The sequence below is a fragment of the Scophthalmus maximus genome, chromosome 2, assembly GCF_022379125.1.
Source record: "Scophthalmus maximus strain ysfricsl-2021 chromosome 2, ASM2237912v1, whole genome shotgun sequence".
Taxonomy (NCBI): Eukaryota; Metazoa; Chordata; class Actinopteri; order Pleuronectiformes; family Scophthalmidae; genus Scophthalmus; species Scophthalmus maximus.
Genome location: NC_061516.1, coordinates 30,889,715 through 30,911,850, shown reverse-complemented (window position 1 = coordinate 30,911,850; position 22,136 = coordinate 30,889,715). Strand labels below are relative to the sequence as shown.

Genomic DNA, 22,136 nt, shown 5'->3' with positions numbered 1-22,136 from the left:
TTTTTGTACTCCGGCAGAGCGGTGCACCTGCAGCGTGACGGATGAGGCTGAATGTAAATGGGTTTTGATGTGACGCCACCTCTCCGGGGCCTTGGCTTCACCTATAAATACATCCTCCTCATGGACGCGTTCTTTTTCCCCTGATGTACTTTTATGTAAACACTGTACATTGATATAACTGTAGTATGTACCATTATATGCAGCTTTATTTCCATTGCATTGTATGTTTGGATTAACCAGTATCCCTGACCTGCTAGCCAGAGGGGAGGGGGAGGTGTGAAATACAAGACATTTAAAAAGATAGACATTTTAATGTAATTTGTCAGTTGTACAAACGGCTCAAATTAAAGATTTATTAGGATTTTTTTCAAATTGTTTTTGGTTGTGCTTTTCTGTTCTTTCGCACACACGGGTGAGAAACATTTCAGCAACAGCTCCCTGTAATTCTTTCTCAATTAATAGGTGTGTAAAATTCTGAATACCTGCCAGGTTTATTCACCCACTGTAGATCTAATGTTTTATGATCCTCTTCCTTCTTTTTCTTGTATCCTAATCGCACACTGTTCGTTCTCCCAGAAACATTTATGTTTAAACATGTATTTGTCTGTATAAATACAGACAAATACATTGTAAAGTAATTGAAAACATGTTTAAAATTTCTGCATATCACTGTTAAAACCTGTATTTTTTTTTATATCAGATCAATTCTATTTCATTCCACCAGTTTTGATTTCCAAATGGCTTTTCTCAAACTCTCAACATTTGAGCATATTTTACAATTTCTTTGTTATATTCTATGTTTTTATTTGGTTTTTACAATTTAATATCGCCCACTGTGGGCCTCCGTAGACAAAAATGTATTCCTACAAGACCGAGATGAGGTTGAGACTTATTCTTGATAATTAAAATAGGGAAATCATGGAATAGACAAAAACCTTTTCATTATAATAATAATTATAACTAGAATGTGAAAAGTCGTGGTGTGCACATTTTATAACGACAAGCAGTGGTATGCGGCCCTCGCGTATGTGCAAGATGGGATGGATAGTGGATTTCACTCCGTGTCCGCGTACATGATGCGTTGAGTGCACCATGTAACCCGGATGATTTTTGTCACATAAGTCTTACTTCCTGTTGTCAGTAGGTGGCGCCATGCCCATGGCTCAATATTGACATGTAGCTGTGTTGAGGTTGGGACTGTTATGATGTTATGATACTATGACATTCAGTCAATATTGTCATGTAGATGTGTTTAGGGCCGGTCAGTAAAGTATGATATGTGCGAGAATGTCCATAAATGCGCCAAAAAATCAAAATGGCCGACTTCCTGCGACCACTGGCTTTTTTGTAGGCCTTGTCATGATACATGTGTCTACCACATTTCCTTCATCTACATCGAATTTAAAGGTGTGTGTGTGTGTGTAATTTACGCAAATTACATCCATTTTCTGGCAAGCGTGCGAAAAAGGGCAACGAGCAAAGAGATTAATAAGAAACGGATGCAAAACAATAGGTCCTTTGCCAGCCTCCAGCTAGTCCGCACTAGGGGACTAATAATTATTATCATAATTAATATTATTATCATCATCATCATTGCTGTCATTGTTTTCACATAACAGTGCATTCGAAGTTCTTTATGGCAATAGCAAAAGTACAGAATTCAATGAGTACACTCTCCGCCATGTTGTAGTTGCTTTGTCATGGTTATAAATGAAAAGATGGCCGCCTCCTCAGGTGCTCGGGTCACGTGGGTGCGAGGTGGGCGTTATTAACCGCGAGTCCGGTCCGGTCCGTTCCGTTCCAGTCCAGTCCAGTTCGGCTCGGTCCGGTCCAGTCCGGTCCGTCAGTTCCGGTCCAGTCCAGTCCGGTCCGGTCCGGTCCGGTCCGTCGACGTGACGAGGCCGCGTGCCGTGAGCTCGACGGAAGCGGAGCGGGGTCCTGGCCATAATTGGACACGTCCCGCTCCTGTCATCACACACACACACACACACACACACACAGACAGAGAGCAGCCTGTTGGTCGAACGTCTCCTCGGTGTGATGTGTCGACGTGACGCCGTTAGCAGACTGTCGTCGCTCGGTGCCCTCCCCTTCCTCCTCCTCCTCCTCCTGCTCCTGCCGCCGCCGCCGCCGCTTCTCGCCGGTACGTCCTCTCTTGTGTTTCGGTTTAGTAAAAAGCGTCACTTCTCTGCGTGTTGTAACCTTATTAGCATCATGTGGGACGTCAGATAAACGGCTCGCGGAGACGCGGCTCTTGTTATTCTGCGGCCCTCGTGTTGCGCGCGCACCAACTGACATGGCGGCGGAAACGACAACTGCGACATCACAGTACTGTGAGACTACGAGACGATACGTGCCATGTTCGTTAGTTCATCTTCTACGTATAGTCCCTGTTGTGTAATGACGTCACGACGAGGCCCCTCACCCCTAGCTGGAGTGAGGGGCTACATTTAAAAAAATAATAATAATCTGGTAATTATAATAAATTTCATTCATAGATCCCTTTTCATTGCTAAAAGCAATCTCAAAGGGGCTCCATGGAGTCATTTTGGCACGCCCCAATGCCCGAGACCCCCAAAACATCAGACTTTTCACCAGTCCCGAGGCGTGTGCTAATGTTAACACCTTCTCAGGAACCTTAAGACCATCAAAAAGATGATTTATTGGAGAGAGAATTAATAATAATAATAATAATAATAAAAATAATAATTTTTCGAATAACAATAGGTGCTCGCTTGCCAATGCTCGTCAGTGCTCGGGCCCTAATAAAAAAAAACACTGGCGAATGGGATAACAACAACAACAACATGATGGCACGCAACAAAACACTACACGGAAATAATAAAACAATACGGCAAATAACATAACTTTAGGAAATCCGAACGCAATGGATAATAAGTCACAAACACGATAACAAAACACAACTGCATACAGGACAGCGAGTAGGAAAACATGACAACAGCTCACAAAATATTATTGCAACCCACGAAACACTACGGTAAATAACCAAACACTACAGGGAAATAATACACAATGGCAAATATGAAATCCCCAAACTAGATGGAAAATAACAAAATGTAACAAGTAGGACAGCAAATTAGAAAACAACTCACAAAACTCAAGTAGTGTTTTTTGATTATTTGTTGTGTTCGCCCCATTCGTCATTGTCATTGTTTTCACCTTCCGGGCCACCGTACATACCCTATGAGTCACACCAGTGTGCGATTTTAATTCCTGCCCTTGCAGATAGGCCTGTCAGGATAATTACGTTATCGACTTATAGTACGATACATGAATATGAACTCAATCTTTTTCATTCTCAATAACAGCCCTTGTGTCCACATGCGTGTGTGTTGACATAAGATTGAATGTCGACAGCACCTCTCATCTGTTCTCGTCGTATTAGATAAGATAAGATATTCCTTTATTCGTCCCACAATGGGGAAATTTGTTTGTTACAGCAGCACAGTGGACAGAATATAGGAGAAATAGCGGAATAGAAAGAGATTTACAGGAATTAAAAAAAAAAAAAACAGTATGTATGTACAAAATATAACAAAATATAAAAATTTACGATATGATTAATAAATCGCTGGTGTCGTCTATAAAATATCAAAAAATATGGGTTTCTTTGTATTTTTCTAAAGGCACCATGTCTTTAAAGTGCTCGTTTCGTCTGAGGCCGGAACACAAAGTCTAAACTTTGGATAACATTTCTCTCAGCAGCGACACACATTGTGTCGGACTTGCACACACAAGGCCTACGCTGCAAGCTCACATGATTCAGTATTTTCTTTTTAATGACGATATTATTGCTTATGGCAATCATTTCTGGGACGATATATTGTGCACAAACAAAAAGTAGTTATGGTGACAGGCCTATACTTGCGGAGGAACAAAGCTTTTCGAGTCATCGTTTCACCTCTAGTGCAAACTGTTTAGTACGTGACCTCTCGTGAGCAAAAAAAACACGTCAGGAATTCTTTCCCTGTAAAAAACAAAAGGTGTTTTTTGTATTTGTCGGTCAGTAGTTGGATTCTAGAGAACGAGTAGGAGCTGAGGCAGAATACTTTTTACATTGTTAGTTATGGTCGTGTTCAGCTGACCGCTGAGCCAAAGACTAGGAGAGCACTGGATGTGACCAGAGCTTTCCGAGCTCACGGGGGCTGACACCGGCCAAATTTATTTAGTGTGCATCATAGATCTTTGACACTTTACTCAGGCTTATTGTTCCAGTATGTTCTTACTTGCTACAGTGTCCAAAATCCCGACCTTGAAGCCAAGCAGACAGAAGAGGAGGGTGTAGAACGCAGTTTCCCTGCAGGTTGATGTTGCTGCTGTGCTGGAAACATGGCCATATAAGGCCGCCTCTGTCCAGCCTTTCATCACAGAGCTCCGGGTTTTCTTTTTTCTTCTCTTCTGTCTAGCTTTAAATTCCCTCTGGTGACTTGACCCATGCTGATCCAGAGAAGTTAAGTAGTCCTGACATATTTCAAAGGGGCAGCTCTGTGTGTCTGTGTGTCTCTCTTCAGTATTCAGTGTGTCATGGAGGTCCTCCTCAGACGTGGGCTCGCGACGGCCCTGCGCCGTGCCGTCGGCGGCTCGGTCTGCCGCCCTGCGCTGCGCGCCGCTCCTCTAGGTAGAGTAACCTGCCAGCTTTTGGTGTTAACGTGTCCAGCTCCGACAGGGACAATATAGGCTGTAGTGCTTATCAAGGAAACATAATTTTAAAAAAATGTTGTAGTCCACACGTCTGCTCATAACTTTAACTTCCAAGTGCCCAGGTGCCTCTGAAAGCTGTCAGCAGAAGAACTGTCATGTTTTTGGACTATTTGTTCTTTTCTTTTTTTCATACAGACTATCCAGCATCTCTTTATTGAGCTGCCAGATTGTGAATGGGGCTCAGTGCGACGTCCAGGGTGACGGCAGTGTTCACCCAGCATTGTGAACAAGCCAAGTTGTCCCTCTGAGCTAATGCTTGCTCATTGTGGTGATGACAGATCCAAAGTGTCCTGTCATCCCTTTTTTTTGCAGACACTAGCTGTCATACAAAAGCCTCCACCGGGGTCCGGGTCCGCAGCCGACCGTTCCTGCCGCAGACTCACTTTGTAGCTACTTCCAGGGACGTGCTGGTCCCCACACTGTCTGACAAAACAAAACTTGAAGAACCTCTGTTGAAGGAGGCGTGTCCGACTGATGACCTCAATCGGGGGGGAAGCATTTCATCGTGCCATTGCACGTGTCCACGTCCAAAACAGTTGTATACACGCCCCCGAATCTGAGCACACTGCTATTGGACTCGGAAGCAGTGGACGTGTGTTTGAGGAATCGTGTTTCAGTCTAATACAATGCATGGTTTCACCTGCAGGGTGTGATCAAGACGGATGATGTGGATGATCGTGTCGCCCCGACATTCCCGATAAATAACATCATCCGAGCCTGTCGCACATATAATATATGTAGAGTTCAAAAGTGTTCGACTGTGCACCAGTAAAGGGATAAAAAGAAAATGTAACAGCAGCTTACTGAATTATTTAACCAAGGGGTCAGGGGGCCTGTCGGCTTCTCTCTGCCTTTTTCTTTTAGTTGTTCTGAAGGTGAATATTGGGCAGTGTGATTTATTATTAGCATTCCTTTTTATTTACTGTGCCAGTGTCGCTCTTGTTCTGTCCTCCTGCATGTGTGGGGAGGTTCTGCGTCTGTCACCGCAGGAGAGCTGCTGCTGCTCCCCTGTCGTCACCTGCTGTCCTCCTCCACAGATTGCGTTGGACATCTGTCCATCTTTGGTGTTGGAAAGCTTTCGTTGCACTTCACATAACCAGTCGTCTCCTCTGCTCTGCTCTGAGTGTGGGGAGGGGCCAAGATGCAGTGCGTTTATGTGCACACTATTAGTCAAGTATTCAGAATTCACTACGGGTCGTGTACATGACATTCTGTTTGGATACTCATAGCATTTTCCAATTAAATTGTGGGATATGCCTTTATTATACAAAAGGGTAAAAGGGTTAATATATGGACTTGTATACAGTGCATTCAGAATACACGTTGTCTCAGTTGTCTGTTTTTTCTGGGAGTTGGTGACAAACAGACTCTTCCTTGCTTGTGATCAGGTCTCTGTGTTGAATACAAACCAAACAGACAAAAGTTTGCATTCATCTCAAGAGAAAGCCCACATATCTGGACTGAAGGAGAAACCAAGGGGTTTTTATATTTCATCATGAGAAGACTTTGATATCAACAGGTTTTCTTCTGTTGGACAGTAAAGTTAGAAACAGGACGCACGTCATGGGCGCATTTTACATGAATCAGAGTGTGCAAGGCTGCAGTGTATAATATTACTGAAATATTCATTCATCTTTGTAATTGGAAAATTAGGAATATTTTGAGCTTGTAAAATATCAGAAACCGGGATGTCCTTTGGTCTAAACTTCATATAAACCAAAGCGAAATCTATTATGAAGAAATGACATGTTTTATTATTATACTAAATGTGGTATTATTGTTTGGTCGGGAGATGAATGGGGTTTTGCTTTGCGTATGGGTTCTCTCTCCAATGTGACAAATGACATTAGCGTTATTTAGAATTCCTCGCTGATTTGAACATTTGGATATCACCGGCTGAAGGTCCCCCGTGCGGAATGAGGAGTTGATGTGTTCTGTGTTTCCAGGTATGTGTGTGTGTGTGTGTGTGTGTGTGTCCACCTTCCACATGCCTGTTAACCGATCTCCCTCGAACTCTGCGTTGACCTGGTGGTGAATCCCAAACAAGATGCCGGCGCTTCCATTCCACACCTCGTCTCTAATCCTGTGTTGTCGTTGTCATTTCTCCCTCTTGTCTGCTCCGCCTCATCCAGCCCCGTCCTTTGGTGCCGCCCTGCCGAGCGGCGTTTGTGTCTAGTGGTGGGTGGCGTGCCCTCTGTCCAGCGGCCATGTCGGGCTTCAATCTGCTGCATCTAATAACCAAGAGTCAGCCTGTGACTCTGAGGTCCTGCAGTCTTCCCTCAGGTCCACTGACCGGGTGCCGTGTGCCTGCTGTGCTGTGCCGCTCTAAAGCCTTAACACCTGGCTGGTGTGTCAGCATGTCTTTACTGTCCCACTGTGTGTGCCTTCACTCCCACGTGAGCTGCTTTCCGCTACTTTCTTACTTTTCATTTGGAACAGCTATTTTATTTTTTTGCATTTAGGTTTGCTTCAGAGCTCCCAAACTGGTCTTATCTGATTGGACCTCAGTAGCATTTTCTGTTCTTTTCTGAAGTAGCAGATTTGTATTTGTAGCAGTAAGTAGCAACGACTTCCACCGGGTACTGCCGTTATCGTAGTAGCCTTGAATGCTTATTGAAATTCTTAACCTTGTTTGATCAGACATGACCTGGTTTCACACAGATTCATTTTGGCCTGGAAGGTGCTTCTCTATCTGGCCCTTGCACCTCTGCTTGTGAACCACTGACATTGACTTTGTTTCTTTGATTAGTTTTTATTTAGGGGATTTAAAATCTTCAATAATTTAAATGGCTTTATTCAGGTTCAGTCCAGATATATAGGTTTCTCTTAGGGGCCATTTTGTAAACCATGCTATTGTGTTTTACAACTTTGGATGTTTTGCCTGTTATTTATTTCAGTAGTCCAATGAACGGTGCTCTTTTCTGTACAGATACTTTTCAGGTAGCAGACTATTAAAACCTGAAATGTGCTCCTCTGGAAAATACATAGATTCAAAATGTTTGGCAAAAGATTTAGACGGCGTTCATTTGAAAAAATGTATTAATTTGAACAGAAAACAAAAAATGTTTTTACAAATTTTTAGGAGCTGGCAACACCAGACCCGTGTTCCCTGTAGGTCCCTTCACGAGAGAGCACCCAACAGGATGTAATCTGACTCAGACGTTCCTGCTGCCTCACATGCAGATTCGGACACAACTGTTTTTGTAGCTGGATATGAATTACTTAGACGTGTCCAACACGCAGTGCAGTTCTGACACATGGAGTCACACAAAAAGACCTTTTCTGGGTTTCCAGCAGAGTATCCACCTGTCTCTGGGAACAGAACATAAAAGTATCTGTTCCAGAACTCAGCCAGGGAACTGGGACCACCGTTGACAGAGAACACCAAGTTTTAAATGGGCACCAAAAAAGACTGGGACCTCTGTTTGTAGCCAAAGCTGACATCTGTGTGTGGGTGAATACCACACACTTAGGTGGTTATGGATTTCCATAACAGCTGTCCAACAAACAGAACATCAGAAAGGCTTTTGAAACGGACACAAGCAGTAGTGACACCAGAGGTCCGTTTTTCACACTTTCCTTTTCTTCTCCTTCTTCTTTTTTGATCCTACTGGTCCACATCAGCATCTGTTGAGTCTGTAGCTCCACTCCCCTGTTGCAGAAACTTCAAGTGCTAACACATTAATCCACTGATTCACTGCTTGGCTGTGGTGTGTGGTTTTGGTTCTATTCACTGAATTTACACTTTTTATAATGTTAATGTTAGTATAATTAGTTTTGTGTCTGAAATTAAAGAGCGAGGAGTTTGTGGCCGGCCTGCTTCATTTATAGTTTGTGGCCCAGAATGATGTGAGGAGAGAGGATTTTTACATGTTTGTCTGTAGACATGAGGGATAGTGTTGCTGTGATATTTAATTTGTCTGTGTGGGGCCATCACTTGTGTTCATCCTCCCTGCCTCCCCCCTCAGGAGCACGCAGGACCAAGAAGACATGGCCGGTGAGCTTCTCTCAGGAGGAGTTGAAGAAACGCCTCACACCGACGCAGTTCCACGTCACTCAGGAGAGAGGAACGGAGAGGTGTGTGTGTGTATAAATGTATATGTTTATACCGTGTATATATGAATGTGTTGGCACATGTAGAGCTGCAACAATGGATCAATTAGTAATCCATAACTAAACTAATATCCAACTACTTTGATAATCGGTTCAAGTAGTTTTTATGAAAAAAAAGTCTAAATTCTCTGATTTCAGCTTCTTAAATGGGAATATTTTCTGGTTTCTTCGCTCCTCTGTGACAGTAAACTGTATGTCTTTGGTGTGTGGACAAAACAAAACTTCATGTTGGAGTTTGGGAAACACAATCAACATTTTTCACAATTATACCACATTTCAGGGACCAAACAACTAATCGATTAATCAGGAAAATAATTGACAGATTAATTGATTATGAAAACAATGGTTAGTTGCAGCCCTAGACACATGTATACTTGTGTATATATGATTGTGTTCATGTAAACACTGTTTATATATATATACGTGTTTGTGTTGTGTTTGGTACATATCACAGATACAGTGTGTATGTATATATATATATATATATACACACACACACACGAGTACATGTATAAAAACACTCAGATATCTACATATGGACATACACACATGTATACATGCATATATATATATGTGTGTATGTATATACTGTATGTGCATGTCCTGTTAATATACAGTATATTTATTTCATTTTCAAATAAAATCCTGTTCATCATGTTGAGTCTTTTCGTTCAGTGCGTTCACTGGTGAGCTCACACTTCTTAAAGATGAGGGGACGTACAAGTGTGTGGTCTGTGGCACCCCGCTGTTCAGGTGAGAGCTGCTGCTGTGTGTGTGTGTGTGTGTGTTGCTTTAGTCCTTCACTACAGTCTACAGAACTTTTTACAGAATTGAATTAACTTCATTTGTGTTTCCTTTTACAGCTCAAACACTAAATTTGACTCCGGATCAGGTGAGTTGAAACACTGCAGCTCTTTTCTCCTCTCTTCCGTCTTTAAAGCTGGGTCTCATTTTGCAGGAACAATTCAGTTTCTGAAGCCTGACATTTTTCGATTGTGCAGTGTAGAAATGCCGGTGTTTGCTAATCATTGTCCTGTAATTATTAACTTTATCTCTATGTACATTCAGAAAAAACGACCTTTCCTCGACACATCTTCAGTCTATGAAGCAGGACCTTGCTGGGGTTTTTCCCTCAGATCAAATTCATGAAGCACAGAGACAAACTCAAGATGAGACGCCATGCTCTTTTTCAAAACTGTTCAAGTACAGCCACAGAGTATTAGTCACTATATTAATCTTACAGTAAATGAGTTTTCAGTCTGCTGTTGACAAAAAACAAGTTGGCACAAGAGTTCTAGAACACTAGAATTTGCTGCAAGATGCCTCACTGTTGAAAAGCAAAGACGAGACGGAGCCTCAGTGCAGCTGCATCCGGTGGACGCGACGGGTTGAAGTCTCGTCAGTTTCATTGACCGCTGACGACCAGACGTCTGCAGTGTGTCCTTGTTAACAGTATTTATGGCTCCTGTACTTCCTGGGTCGGCAGGCCTCAGTGGCATCATGTGTCATTATGAATGTTTCAGCCTTGTTGTTTCTCTCCTTTCAGCCGAAGGACAGAAACATCAATCCAGTCATCTTATCACCTCAAATTAAAAGATATATTTACACAAGGGACAGTGGATTGACATATCGTCTCCAACCTGCAGTGGCTTCACATGATCTAACTCTGGTCACACATCAGATTATTATTATTATCAGTATGAATAATGCTGTATGTCACGATCCCTCTGTGCTGCCACGTCTCCTAACGCGATGCCGCCATGTCTGCAGGTTGGCCCTCCTTCTTTGACCTGGTGAAGGACGAGTCTGTGACTCTGACGGATGACTACTCCTACGGGATACACCGAGTGGAGACCACCTGCAGCCAGGTACACTGTAGACACGGCGTCGCACACCAACTGTATGGGGAGTGTGGCATAAAAAATTCCTGACAGCTAAGTTGGCGGTTTGAAAATAAAAAAGGGCTAATGCATTAAAGAATGCGCTCTTGGCCTCCTCCGGATGTCTTCATGCACAATGAACCTGAGGCATAGTTGCACTCTATCAAACTAATATTTGCAATAAGAACATTCTATAACACATTCTTCCTTAAGGCGTGGGGGGCATGTGGCCACGGAGACCACCTCTCAGGTCCCAAACTGTGACTATGCCTGTAACTCTAATGCCTATAACAGCGTTTATGTAAAGTGTGTAATTTCTTCCATGTCAAACTCAACTCACCTATGAGGGCACCCCCCACTTGCCAAAGTGCCATGTCATATCAAAGTCACATGCTGATGATGTAGAACATGTACAATCTTTCCTATTGCGTTTCAGTGCGGAGCCCATCTGGGACACCTGTTCGATGATGGACCAAGACCCACCGGGAAGCGCTACTGCATTAACTCGGCCTCACTGGCCTTCCAGCCCAAAGACGCGGCCGAGGGCGGAGCTGCTGGCGGCTCAGTGAGCGACAGGAAGACGGAGCTCTGAGCGACACACCGGCCCGGTGACTGTGCCTGTGTAGGGAGAGTCCAAAAGTTCACTCAGCATTAAAATAGTTCACAAAGTAACGAGAGTGCAGGAGGTCCCCAGACACGGACCAAAAGCTCCAAGTAATCTGAAAGTGCATGTTTCCCAAAACAGCCATTTTGAAGTGTGCAACGTGCAAGACACTGCGTAAACTGCCTTAAAAGGAACGTTCAGTATTTGTCAACCTGGGTTTGACTCTGTCGTGGTCGTGAGGGGAGCAGGGCGAGGCTGCCTCAGGAGCTGCGGGGAGTTCAAAGGGACGACCCCTATGAGCCTTTGCTTTTTGTGTTCTTGCTGGAATATTTCCCAACTGCCTATGAACGAGGCGGTGAAAATGTCAGGAACTACCGACCATGGACAAAAGACATCCACTTTGACAAATACCAGAATTTTCTCCCTTTAACCTCCCCGGTGTGGGAAACAGCATTCGGTCTGCCAATTTAAACATGGATGAAGTGCTGTGTTGTAGACACACATACGTTACACATGTGTGCGTATATATATACAGTGTGTGTGTATGTATGTATATATTGGAGTGGTGTTTGATTTAATGATGTCACCTATGCAAGTGCTGCTGTCAGTAGTGACGCAGCACAGTGAAACACAGCCGAGACACTTTGACAGAATCTTATTGTGGAAAAATAATGTGCTGCGGTCGTTAGGTCACTTCCTGTATTTGTTCCTTCTCTACTCCTTTGCTTCAGGAAATATTTTCAATCTTCCACAGCTTGTATTAAAACAGTTGTTGGATGAATAAAATATGCAGAAACAGTTTTTTTTTTTGCTTTACTTTTCCGTAGATATATGATCTCTGGAGCTTTTACTCTCGTGGCCTTCAGTGGATGGAGCGACATTGTGTGGGTTTAGCAGGGAACTTCAAGGTAATGAGTTATATTTACTCATTATTGAAATGACAAAATATCTAAAACAGGCCAGGTTTTCATTTCTACGGACAGAGGACTGGGTCACGTGGAAAAAAAGCATTTGGGGGGAAAAAAAGGTTTGATTTGAGACTTTTTTTTCTTTCGTAATTCTATTAATTCTCATTATTACATATGTTATATAGTGAGGTCTTTTTTTCTTAAAAAAAAAAAGATTCCAAAATGTATTAAAGAGCATCAGGAAAGGCACAAACGGACATGAATGCAGAAACTTGATTAAATGAGGACTTTGGCCCTGTGAATAGCAGCCTATCTGAATGACTCCTGAATAGAACAGTAGAAAGAGTGTGGCTTCTGATTGTTATCTCAGTCTGAGGACCTCTGCTGTCCTTCCAACGGACCAGCGGCAGAAGGACACCAGCAGCTTCACAGATGAGCTGATCTTCTTCCGGTGCAGCCTCGGTCGTGCCTCGTCCAGTCCTGTGATGGAGCCGATAGTCCAGGGCAATGTGGGTGCTCTGGACTTTAAAGTTGGGGGGCCATTTCCACGCTGTACCCTGCTGATAAGGAGAGGGGCTGTATCCTCAGAAAGGGGAAAGTGAAATCACCGAAAGAACAATAGGGACAGGGAGGAAGCTAATCACATGACCGTGAGGGATTGAAACACAGGAATAGGGAAAGAAGAGAGGAAAGTAAGACGGACATAATCAAGGCTGTGGGGGAGCAGCAGTGAGACGGGAGGAAACGAGACAAAAGCAGGATGTGCAAATGACAGTTGGTCAGAAAGCAGCGAGGGAAAAGAACAGAGGATTCTGTAGCAGGAAGGATTTAATACACTCACGCGTGGAGGTTTTAGTTGAAGCGCTCCAAAGGTTCTTGAAACAATACTCAAATATTAAGTTATATTAAGGATGTAGAGAAATCATCATGGCATCATTTATACCATATGATGACAAATCATTGTTGAATATAAACAAGGTTTAAATAATGTCTATTTCTGACTTCATAGTGACGTCATGATGATTGATCATGATAAATAATTATATATATATATATATATATACACATGAGATTTAGGTCGTGTCTATATTCCCATAGGATGCAGAGATGTCCTAAAACAATTCTTTAGGTATGCCTGACATCATTTTCTTTGTCACTTCTTCATGACGTCACGTGTAACATCACATTTTTTGATCAATACAAGCTTTGGACAGTCTCTATTATTTGCAGAGATATTCTGGACCATGTTTTTATTTGTGGTGACCTTTGACCTATCATCTGGAGAAACGCTCCCAAGTAACATTCTCATCAAGTCTTACAACCATGAACCATTCAACTTTTAAAGGGGATTTTCACATGTGCTTTAGAACATTCACTCCATATAATATTATATAGTATAATATAATAACTTCACAGATCCAGATTGTACACAGACATGGTGAAGAACAAAGACTTTTCATTTTGTGTTCTTTTGCAAAGGTTTAGATTAAAAGCAACATGTAACATTTATTGATCATATAAAATGACTCGTGTTGCAATAGCCAACGAACTGCAACTCTTTTATATTGCGTCAACTTTACTAAGGTGGTAGTATCAGTGTAAAGTTTAAAATCACGTTTGTCCATATTCATTAAAAGATAATCCTTCCCATATCTTCCTAAATGATAGTATTTTTTAGCTATAAATACTTGTACCATATATTTAAGCGCAAGACTGTGACCCCTTGTCAGTGGTTTATCCAACAGGAGCTCTCTGGTGAAGGTTCGCAGGGAGACGTTCAGTTTTAAACAACACGTAGAGTAGAATTTCTGTTGCGTATCATTTCTAGGAGAAACTACTACTTCATCAGCCAGAATGAATGCATATGCCAAGAAGATCTGCTCTGCCCAACACTTTGGTTATTGCCACCTTTTCCGTGCTGTGCGTTACCACAGCGTCCACGGTCCAACCTCCACTGACAGAAGACACAACTGAAGACACTGACAACATGTCTTTGTCTCTGAGGCTGTCTCTCCGTCCATAATGTCTGTCTGGACTGCTAAGTGTAACCACTGTCGGGGTAGTGACCTTGTGGACCCCAAGAAGTCTGCTCTCACATTCCTCACATTCCCCACAGACCCATACCCATACTACCCCCCCCATCCAGAGGGGTTGAGCTGGACACACACATACATAACCTGGTGGTAACAGATGTTTGTAACTCAGTTACTCCGTGAAGAACGGTAACATATCCCTAAGCTCTAAACATGTTTATCTAGCCTTGCTATGACTGCTCTTTGAGCTTTGAATATAAAAAGGGTTGTGACTGCAGATCGTACATAAAGACAGATGACGCATATCTCCACTTCCTCCCGTTGTAGAAAATGAAGCCAAAATATCTGGGATGCTGGAGCTGCCATCTTGGGCTTTTATTGTCATAAGGAGCCGCATTAGTGACCGAGTTTGGAGCCGTGGTGTTGCGATCGCTCTGATGAGCGTGCTCGACCAATCACGGGTCTCCGCTGCCAATCAGGACAGTTCAACTGTAAATAATTGAAACCAAACTTACTGGAAGAATAAACACTCAAGCACAGATCCATGTGATAAGATTGACCTCAAATTACATCTTTGTCAAGAAAGCATCTTTGAGAAGAAATTTGTATAAATGTATTTTTTAGTTTGGTACATGTCCCATCTGCCACCAGAGGGAGGTCCAGATGTTTTGGCTTCACCTTTGAGAAAAATGCAGATGTTCTCAGAAACATCTTGACGTGCGCAAAAGTGTTTGAAATCATTCCGATCGAAGATTTTCGGTCAACTGTTTCCATGGGATATGATTAAACACAGTCTGGTGATTAAATGCGTCGACACATTTAATATCGCTGTGTGACACAAGTGATGAATACATCATTCATGCTCTGGGACCTCCCACCAGATATCTGGAGCACAAAGAGATCGAGTGAGGAGTCAGTCATTATTGGACACACCAGGATTTGTAGATGTCGGCCTGGGTGGGGAGAGGGACACCTGCGATCCTCTCCGCCTTGTTCACTGTCCTGTGTGGGGACCTGCATTCTTTGCGCCTCCTTTATGAGGTAGTGATACCCTTTCAAAAACTCCCTCCGTGGTGCCTCTGTGGAATGAGGTCATGTGGCGTTTGCCTTCTTCAGTCTCGGCAGAAAGTGTTGGTATTGCTGGGCCTGGCGTGTTGGTGGTCCTGGTCCAGGTCAGGTTGTCTTTATTGTGCACCACCCAACTCTCTCTGAAGCATTTCGATTAATGGTCAACAGGGGGTGCTCACTGCGACCTTTTCTGAAGTGGATAATCATTTCCCCACATCATCCCCATGTTGAGGGAGAAGTTGTCGCCAGTTGCTCCACCTCCTCTCTACGGAGTGTTTCATCATTTAGCGTGATGGGACCCGCCGCCGTTGAGCTGCTCATCAACTTGATGATGTGGTTTTACGTCAGCATGGTGATCAGAGAGACCTGTTGCCCAGCACGGTGGAAAGATGGTGTTGAATGTTTCATAGCTTTGAGCAGCATTCCCACATGGGTGTCCTTGTTTGGGTTAGGGCCAGGAGCTGGGCAGAGGATCATCACTGGATCGGTTGATCCATTCTCCAAATTGGAGGGGGTGTAGGGTTTCAGAGAGGACGGATCTGTGCTGCACGAGCAGCCTCGTACTGTAGGTGGTGTCACTGCGATGGGGCGGTCGTCCCCCCGGTTGTAGATTCTATGTCCAGGTAAAACATAGGCAGGCCTGTCCTGAGGTTGGCATGTTTGAAATCCTCCAATATGAAGAAGCCAATGCTCTCCGATCACATGGTGTCGTTCATTCAAAGCCTCCTTTGCATTAGCACTAGGGGGGACTACGGTCGGTAGTCAAGGTCAAAGACATATCGGTCTCTCATGTCTCGTCAGGTAGAGACGGGGCCTTTATCTCTATCAGTAGGAGATACTGTAGCTTGAAGATGTTTTATTGTCAATACGGCCCCTTGGTCTTTAAAAGCCGTGATTGTTTGGTTAAAAAATGTGCAGATAGGAACTGTACAACAGTGCATCAGACGAGCCAGAGGTTATCGATCCGGGAAGTAATTTACGTTATCGGGTGAATAACGGGAGCAGTGCAGGAAACAAGCACACATTTTATTTCCCCCAGAGGATTGTGGTTGGGTGGAGGCGAACTTCAGAACAGTCTCCTCCGCAGGCCGAACAAGCCCCCCGTCCGACACGATGAGCGTTGGGTTTTTGATAAACTGCGAGAGGTTGTCTGTGACACAGACAGAGAGGGAACGTTCGTGTGCGAGCGTGATGGGAAATCATCCCAGCCTTTCTGGAAACGTCTCCTCCTTTGGAAAAATACTCTTTGCGGACGAACTCACAAGCCTGTGGTTTGCAGCATGCTGCAACCGTGGACCTTGCCAAAAATAAGACCATTGATTCTGCACTCTCCATACCCCGGCCCATTCCCTGCCTCTGAGTGTTTGGCAGAGAGTTTGCTCAGGAAATACAGGGACTTGCTGGAGGTTCTTCACAGCAACTCTAAGAAAACAAACTGGTTTCCTCTTGGCAGACGAGGTGATAATGCATGGAAACCGAAACCCCCCTTCGCAATCCGACATGCACTTTCTGACCGGCTTGACAGTTTTCATTTCGCTCGTATAGGACGGGGTCGGCCGTCCTCTGCAGCGGAGTCTTTGACACAAGCAAAACTAAGACGTGAAAATGAGTCAAAGACTGGTTTCGACGGCCCTTATTTTAAGACTATAGATGAAGGATATTTAAAAAAAATGCTTTTGTAAATGAGAGATTTGAGGTTTTGATTTGAATTCATTCCTAAAAATGTTTTCACTTGGATGGATTGTTGAGTGTAAATTGATGGTGATGCAAAAGTGGTAATTTGAATCAATCCGAGATATAACATTAAATATCCAAAAAGGGAAGGTGTCTTAATGCTTTACGAAGCCCGGTAACGGCCTGCGGCCTATTTTGATCTGAAAATAGTTTCCTTTATTTGTTCCATTTTTGGGGTTGGTGTTGGAACCATGCGTCTCCCAGACACTTTGTCATATTTTGTGCTCTAAAGACCGACACACAGCTGTTGGTGTGTCACTATGGCTGTGAATGATCATGTGTGTGTTGTGTGTGAAACGCGTTGCGCAACACTGGAAAAATAACCATGTCCAAGGTCATAGGTTATGAATGTAGTCAGTTAGGGTTCGGTGTTTGTGTGTGTGTGTGTGTTTAGGAAGTAGTTCCAAAGTGATACAGATGACCTGAGCTCTCTTTATGTGGATTAGTGAGAACTCAAACATCCTCTGGCTGAGACGGGCCTGGAGCATGTGCAAGAGAAGGACACTTGGCATGTTGGCTTCGAAGTGAACTGTGTCCAACCAGCTGCCGCAGCCACATCCGTGTGTGAGAAACCAGATCGACCAGCTTTGGATACTTTTAAAGAACAAAATATGAAGATGCTGGGGGTGTTTTGAGCCAGAATGTGCTGTTTTGAAAAATAAGGTTTCCTCGAGATTTGTCTTGATGGGACAAAAGAAATTTACAATTCAGTCTGTTTCACTTTTATTCATAGAGTACTTCATCACAAGTTACCAGTGATTAAAATGCACACAAGCACAGAGAAGGATACATATTAAAATAACATTAACAACAGATTGCTACACGTTGTATTCTGGATGAATCAGAATAAAAAACACTGCAAAGCATGATTTGCTGACGTCTAATGTTCTGTGTGCACGTCGGTGGTGTGACGCTGTGGCAGCCTGGAGACCAGCAGATGGAGCCTCCGCCCTGCGGTCGGCAGCGACGAAGATGATGCTGCATGAGTGATGTTGGGCTGCTACTGTCAATAAAAGGAACCCCCCCCCCCTCCCTCAAGAAAACACAAGTCCCGCTCTGTGTCAGTTTAAAAAGCCATGTCAATAACTGATGATGAAATTAGATCTGGAACCTGTCTGTCTGTCTGTCTATCTGTCCGTCAGCGGCGTTGCATCAATCTCACATCTGATTATAATATAAACAGTATTTATGATGTTTATGAAGCCACGTTTTTCTTCTTTTCTTCTTACCTTTGACAGATAGTCCTATAGGAGGCTGACAACGAGAGACTTGTGTTGCAATGTGACCTCCGACCCCTGTGGGTGTGGTGGCTGGATTCCACTGCAGATCCACCGGAGTTCAACTCCAGTCCCTTTCAAAGGCCAACGTCTTTTTGTTTTTTTCTTTTCTTTTTCTTCCATCAGTTTCCGTCGTATCTGCCACAGGAAGTAAACACGCCACGCTGTGACAGAAAACACACTTTGCGGCGTCTGCTCTGCCGGAGAGAGTCGAATCACCACTGTACATTTACGTATTGTTGTAAAAACTGTTAAGTTTGCAGTTAAACAAATTTGTGTAAATGATCTGTGCGTGTTTTCGTTCCTCGACAGTGCCGGTGGGGGGACGGCAGTAAGTGGATGAGGTGTAATCCAGAACATTGTGCTTTTGTACAGGCCAGTGTGGTTTTTACACATTCCCTCCCAGTCACTGGCTGTTTTTTACAGCCCGTCCTCGAGGACGGCGTTACTTTTCCTTCCACCATTCACTTCCATTCCTCGACCTCGCAGAGGAATTCTTCTTCTCCTCGCCGAGGTGGGAAGTTTATGACCTCCAGCCACATGATCAGACGTCTCCCCTGGTCAGGGTTACCGCGGGATGTCTAGACGCATCTGCAGAGGACTGGATCAGGCAAAGACGTGTGCTATGATTCCAGTGACACCTTGGCCAAATGCACAACATACAGTATCTTACTATCCTATACATGATGTAGTATACTGTGTGTATGTTATAACCACTTGTATTACTGGATTAACTAGTTTCATTTTTTTTCAACTGAGATTACAGAAAGACAAAAAGAAGAGGGATTCTTAAAAAATGTAATCTTCCAGGTATTCTGAAGATCACAGCGACTATACGTGTGATGTAATGCTCCCGGATGTTGGCGTTGCTTCAGGTCATCGTGTTCTGAATGACACTGTGCTCAAACTCGTGATCTCGGGCCTTGGAGACGGACGCGCTGGCAAGGTGCTGAAACCCTTGGACGCTAACGTCCCTGGTACAAGTGGGCACCGCGGCGACCCCCCCTCCCTGCGCCCCTTGAATGCACGCCACGGCTGCGCTTGCCTCGACCCGTCGGATTGAGACGGGAGAAGTGACCTGAAGTGACGAGCATAGAGAGAAGTGTCCGATCTGTCACAGTGCGAACAGCTCGGGTCGAAGGTCACAGTGATCCGACAGCAGCCTTTTCTTATATGAGGCCATATTTGTGGAAGATGGAGACATGAGTGGAAGACAGACAATGTAAGGAGGACAAAAGTCCCGTTCAGCTGCTGCAAATGATGTTTCTGTACCGAACTAATCCGCATGTGTTTTGTAGAAGACTCAGTCGCTGGCCAGGATTATGATCAGAGGCTGCATTTATTAACGGCAGTGGAGTTGGCTGAGAGCTGCTTGTGGTGGATGGCAGGCGTACAAACCAAATGACTCACGGTCACAGCAGGGGCCGCGGTTCGCATCCTGCCCGGGGTCAGGCTCGGGCAACAACAGCGCCTCGGTTCAGGTTTGTGAAAGATTGCGGTGTAGGTCGAATGTCAATAAAAAGATTGTTGTGTCTGGAGTGGACTCTTCTGTCTTCCCCTCAGCAGAACCACGAGTCTGATCATAACCACTGACCCGTCTAATAGAGCGAGTGGATGTCGTGCTGCTCCGATGTTTTAGAGGAAAACATATCAATTTGTGTTAGAATATTTTATTGATTCGTGCAGAATCAAGCAAAACGAACCCAGTTGTAATGAAGTCCATCCATCCATCATCCATCCTGTTGAGGGCCGCCCGGGGCCGGAGCCGATCCCACCTGACGGGGTGGAACCCTGGACAGGTGCTGAGTCCATCACGGATTTGCAATAATGTTTCCTACAAAATGGATTTGCTGTTGCATTTCATTTATATATGAGAATTTCTCAGAGACGGGGGTTTTGGCCTCCTCCGGACAGACGTCCTTCATCCATCAAAAGCAGCTTCATACCTTTTTACACCAGACTCTGTTTGTCAGCAGGATTTCCATCAAAACGTGGTTGAAGGATGAGACATGGACAAATGAACCTCTGGACAAAGGGGCAGATCCAAATTTCTTTATCACTTTCTTAAAGATAAGATAGAGGGTGGGTTTTTTGTTTGTTTTTACATATCCACCGACTTCTCGGAGAACATCAAGTCAGGCATATTTACGGGAGTGACTTCTATGAGAGTGTGAGATTTGGTGCAGATCCTCACCAAGCGGACCTGAATGTGGTTTATACTAAGGACACACACACACACACACACACACACACACACACACACACACAATCACACACACACACACACACACACACACACCCTTGGTGTCAGACAGCCTGCCCCGTGTGGATCTCCCACCAGCTTCTATATTTAATTTGCTCACTTCCTCTCTGAGAGTGGGGATGAGAGACAGAGACAGCTCCTCTCTCGCTGCAGTGTAACCTCACACACACGACCGGGGCCGAGGGCAGCCCCCCCCCGAAGGAGGGGGAGAGTCTTCTGTGTTTAATCCGCACCGTTGTGGTGCGATGCCCTGGAAATATTTTGGAAAATAATGTAATCTAAGAGTGGATAGAAATAGAAAGCCTCAAACAAGTCCTCGAAAGTGTTTGGCAGACGGCCCCTCGGCACTCGGCACCGTAAATGCATCACACATGTGCTGCTGCTTTGACAGAGAGCAGGGGTTCCAAAATTACAGGATAAGTCTGGCGTTGTTCTATTTTTTTTCTCTCTTTTTTTAGGCAACAGGACAAAAACTTTTCACCTTCTGTCTGTTAATGCTTCCTGACTTCCAAACCTGTCTGTGGCTCTCGGCTCCAGGCCCACGGGCTCAGAGTCTTTACACAACATTTAAAAAAGACAATTGGAACAGTGGGTGTTTTTAGATGCAAGATTTAAGATGACTTTCAGTTTTTCCAGGACGAATATTAGACTGTGTTTGCATCTTTAAAAAAAAATCTGTGTATAAAACGATGCTCAGCATGTTTATAATATTATCAAATAACATCTGTGAAATGTTTGAACCTGGAACAAGCTGACGTGGAGAATGTTATACTGTGATTCAGTTTGAAAAAAAAAATTAATCAGACGTTTAGTGGGAAATGTGGAATGTTCTCGCAGCCACATGGAGCAGAAGCGTCCGAGGCTACAGTGTATGGAAACAAGACTATCACCAGCAAGACTGTCATTAAAAATGGACGTAATCAGCGGCTGCCTGAAGCCTGTATTCTGTGTACTGACCAGCAGAGGGCGACTCTATGAGAAGATGACTCTCCTCCTCACTTGATTCATAATGTCAGTAAAACATTTCCCTGGGGAGTTTGTGGTTCAATCTCTAGTTTCAAGTCTTCTTAACAGAAACTTCAAAAGAAGGCAAATGTGTTTATGTTTGAATTATTTTAAAAAGTGGAGTTGATTTCTATAAACTATGTATTTTCAATTATATAATTTAATTATATCATCTGCAGGATCTGCACACTTGGATGAAGGCCGTGACATGAGGAGGAATGTAATAAGTGCACATTGAGTTAAGCGTCTTAATGAAATCAAATTGACCGTTTCCTGGGTGGAGAGTGAACCACTGAGCTCAGGACTTTTGAACACGCGTTGACCGACAGTTATAAACTGAACTGAGATAGTAGACGAGGAGGGTTGGCCCCCTTGTTTGACGAAGGTCTGGGCTCCACAACGTTTCAGTCACGATTATGAGAATATCGCCAACAGCGACTGTGAAAATGTTAGTTCTCAACTTCTGGTGAATCTGTCTGGTCCGGAGGAGCGCTGCAGTCAAATGAGGTGAAAGGTCACACGGTAGAAC

At 44.0% G+C, this 22,136-nt stretch overlaps 1 protein-coding gene and 1 long non-coding RNA gene across 6 annotated transcripts; one reads left to right on the top strand and one right to left on the bottom strand.

The window, feature by feature from the left end:
* Positions 1–1,619: 1,619 nt before the first annotated feature.
* LOC118301530 lies at positions 1,620–4,862 on the bottom strand. Its single transcript, XR_004790325.2, has 2 exons — positions 4,248–4,862; positions 1,620–1,965 (listed from the first exon to the last, which is right to left on the bottom strand). It is a non-coding gene; the product is annotated as an uncharacterized LOC118301530 (long non-coding RNA).
* Positions 1,963–12,120, top strand: msrb3 (methionine sulfoxide reductase B3). 5 transcript variants are annotated; one of them, XM_035627127.2, is made up of 7 exons: positions 1,963–2,143; positions 4,533–4,639; positions 8,691–8,799; positions 9,511–9,588; positions 9,699–9,727; positions 10,606–10,703; positions 11,152–12,120. In XM_035627127.2, the coding sequence occupies exons 2-7, from the start codon at positions 4,546–4,548 to the stop codon at positions 11,305–11,307; spliced, it is 564 nt and encodes a 187-aa protein (XP_035483020.2). In that variant the 5' UTR covers positions 1,963–2,143; positions 4,533–4,545; the 3' UTR covers positions 11,308–12,120. The 5 variants fall into 5 exon arrangements, with proteins under 5 accessions (XP_035483020.2, XP_035483019.2, XP_035483021.2 ...); XM_035627128.2 differs by lacking the exon at positions 4,533–4,639 and adding an exon at positions 6,855–7,005 and having other exon boundaries at positions 2,026–2,143; XM_035627129.2 differs by lacking the exon at positions 1,963–2,143 and adding an exon at positions 6,855–7,005 and having other exon boundaries at positions 4,527–4,639.
* Positions 12,121–22,136: the final 10,016 nt, after the last annotated feature.

Bases quoted from the DNA above. Each gene is read 5' to 3' on its own strand.
- msrb3 (XM_035627126.2), top strand. From the start codon at position 2,041: ATGTGTCGACGTGACGCCGTTAGCAGACTGTCGTCGCTCGGTGCCCTC. The intron at 2,144-8,690 runs GTACGTCCTCTC...CTCCCCCCTCAG, and splicing joins GCCGCCGCCGCTTCTCGCCG to GAGCACGCAGGACCAAGAAG. The intron at 9,728-10,605 runs GTGAGTTGAAAC...CCATGTCTGCAG, and splicing joins TAAATTTGACTCCGGATCAG to GTTGGCCCTCCTTCTTTGAC.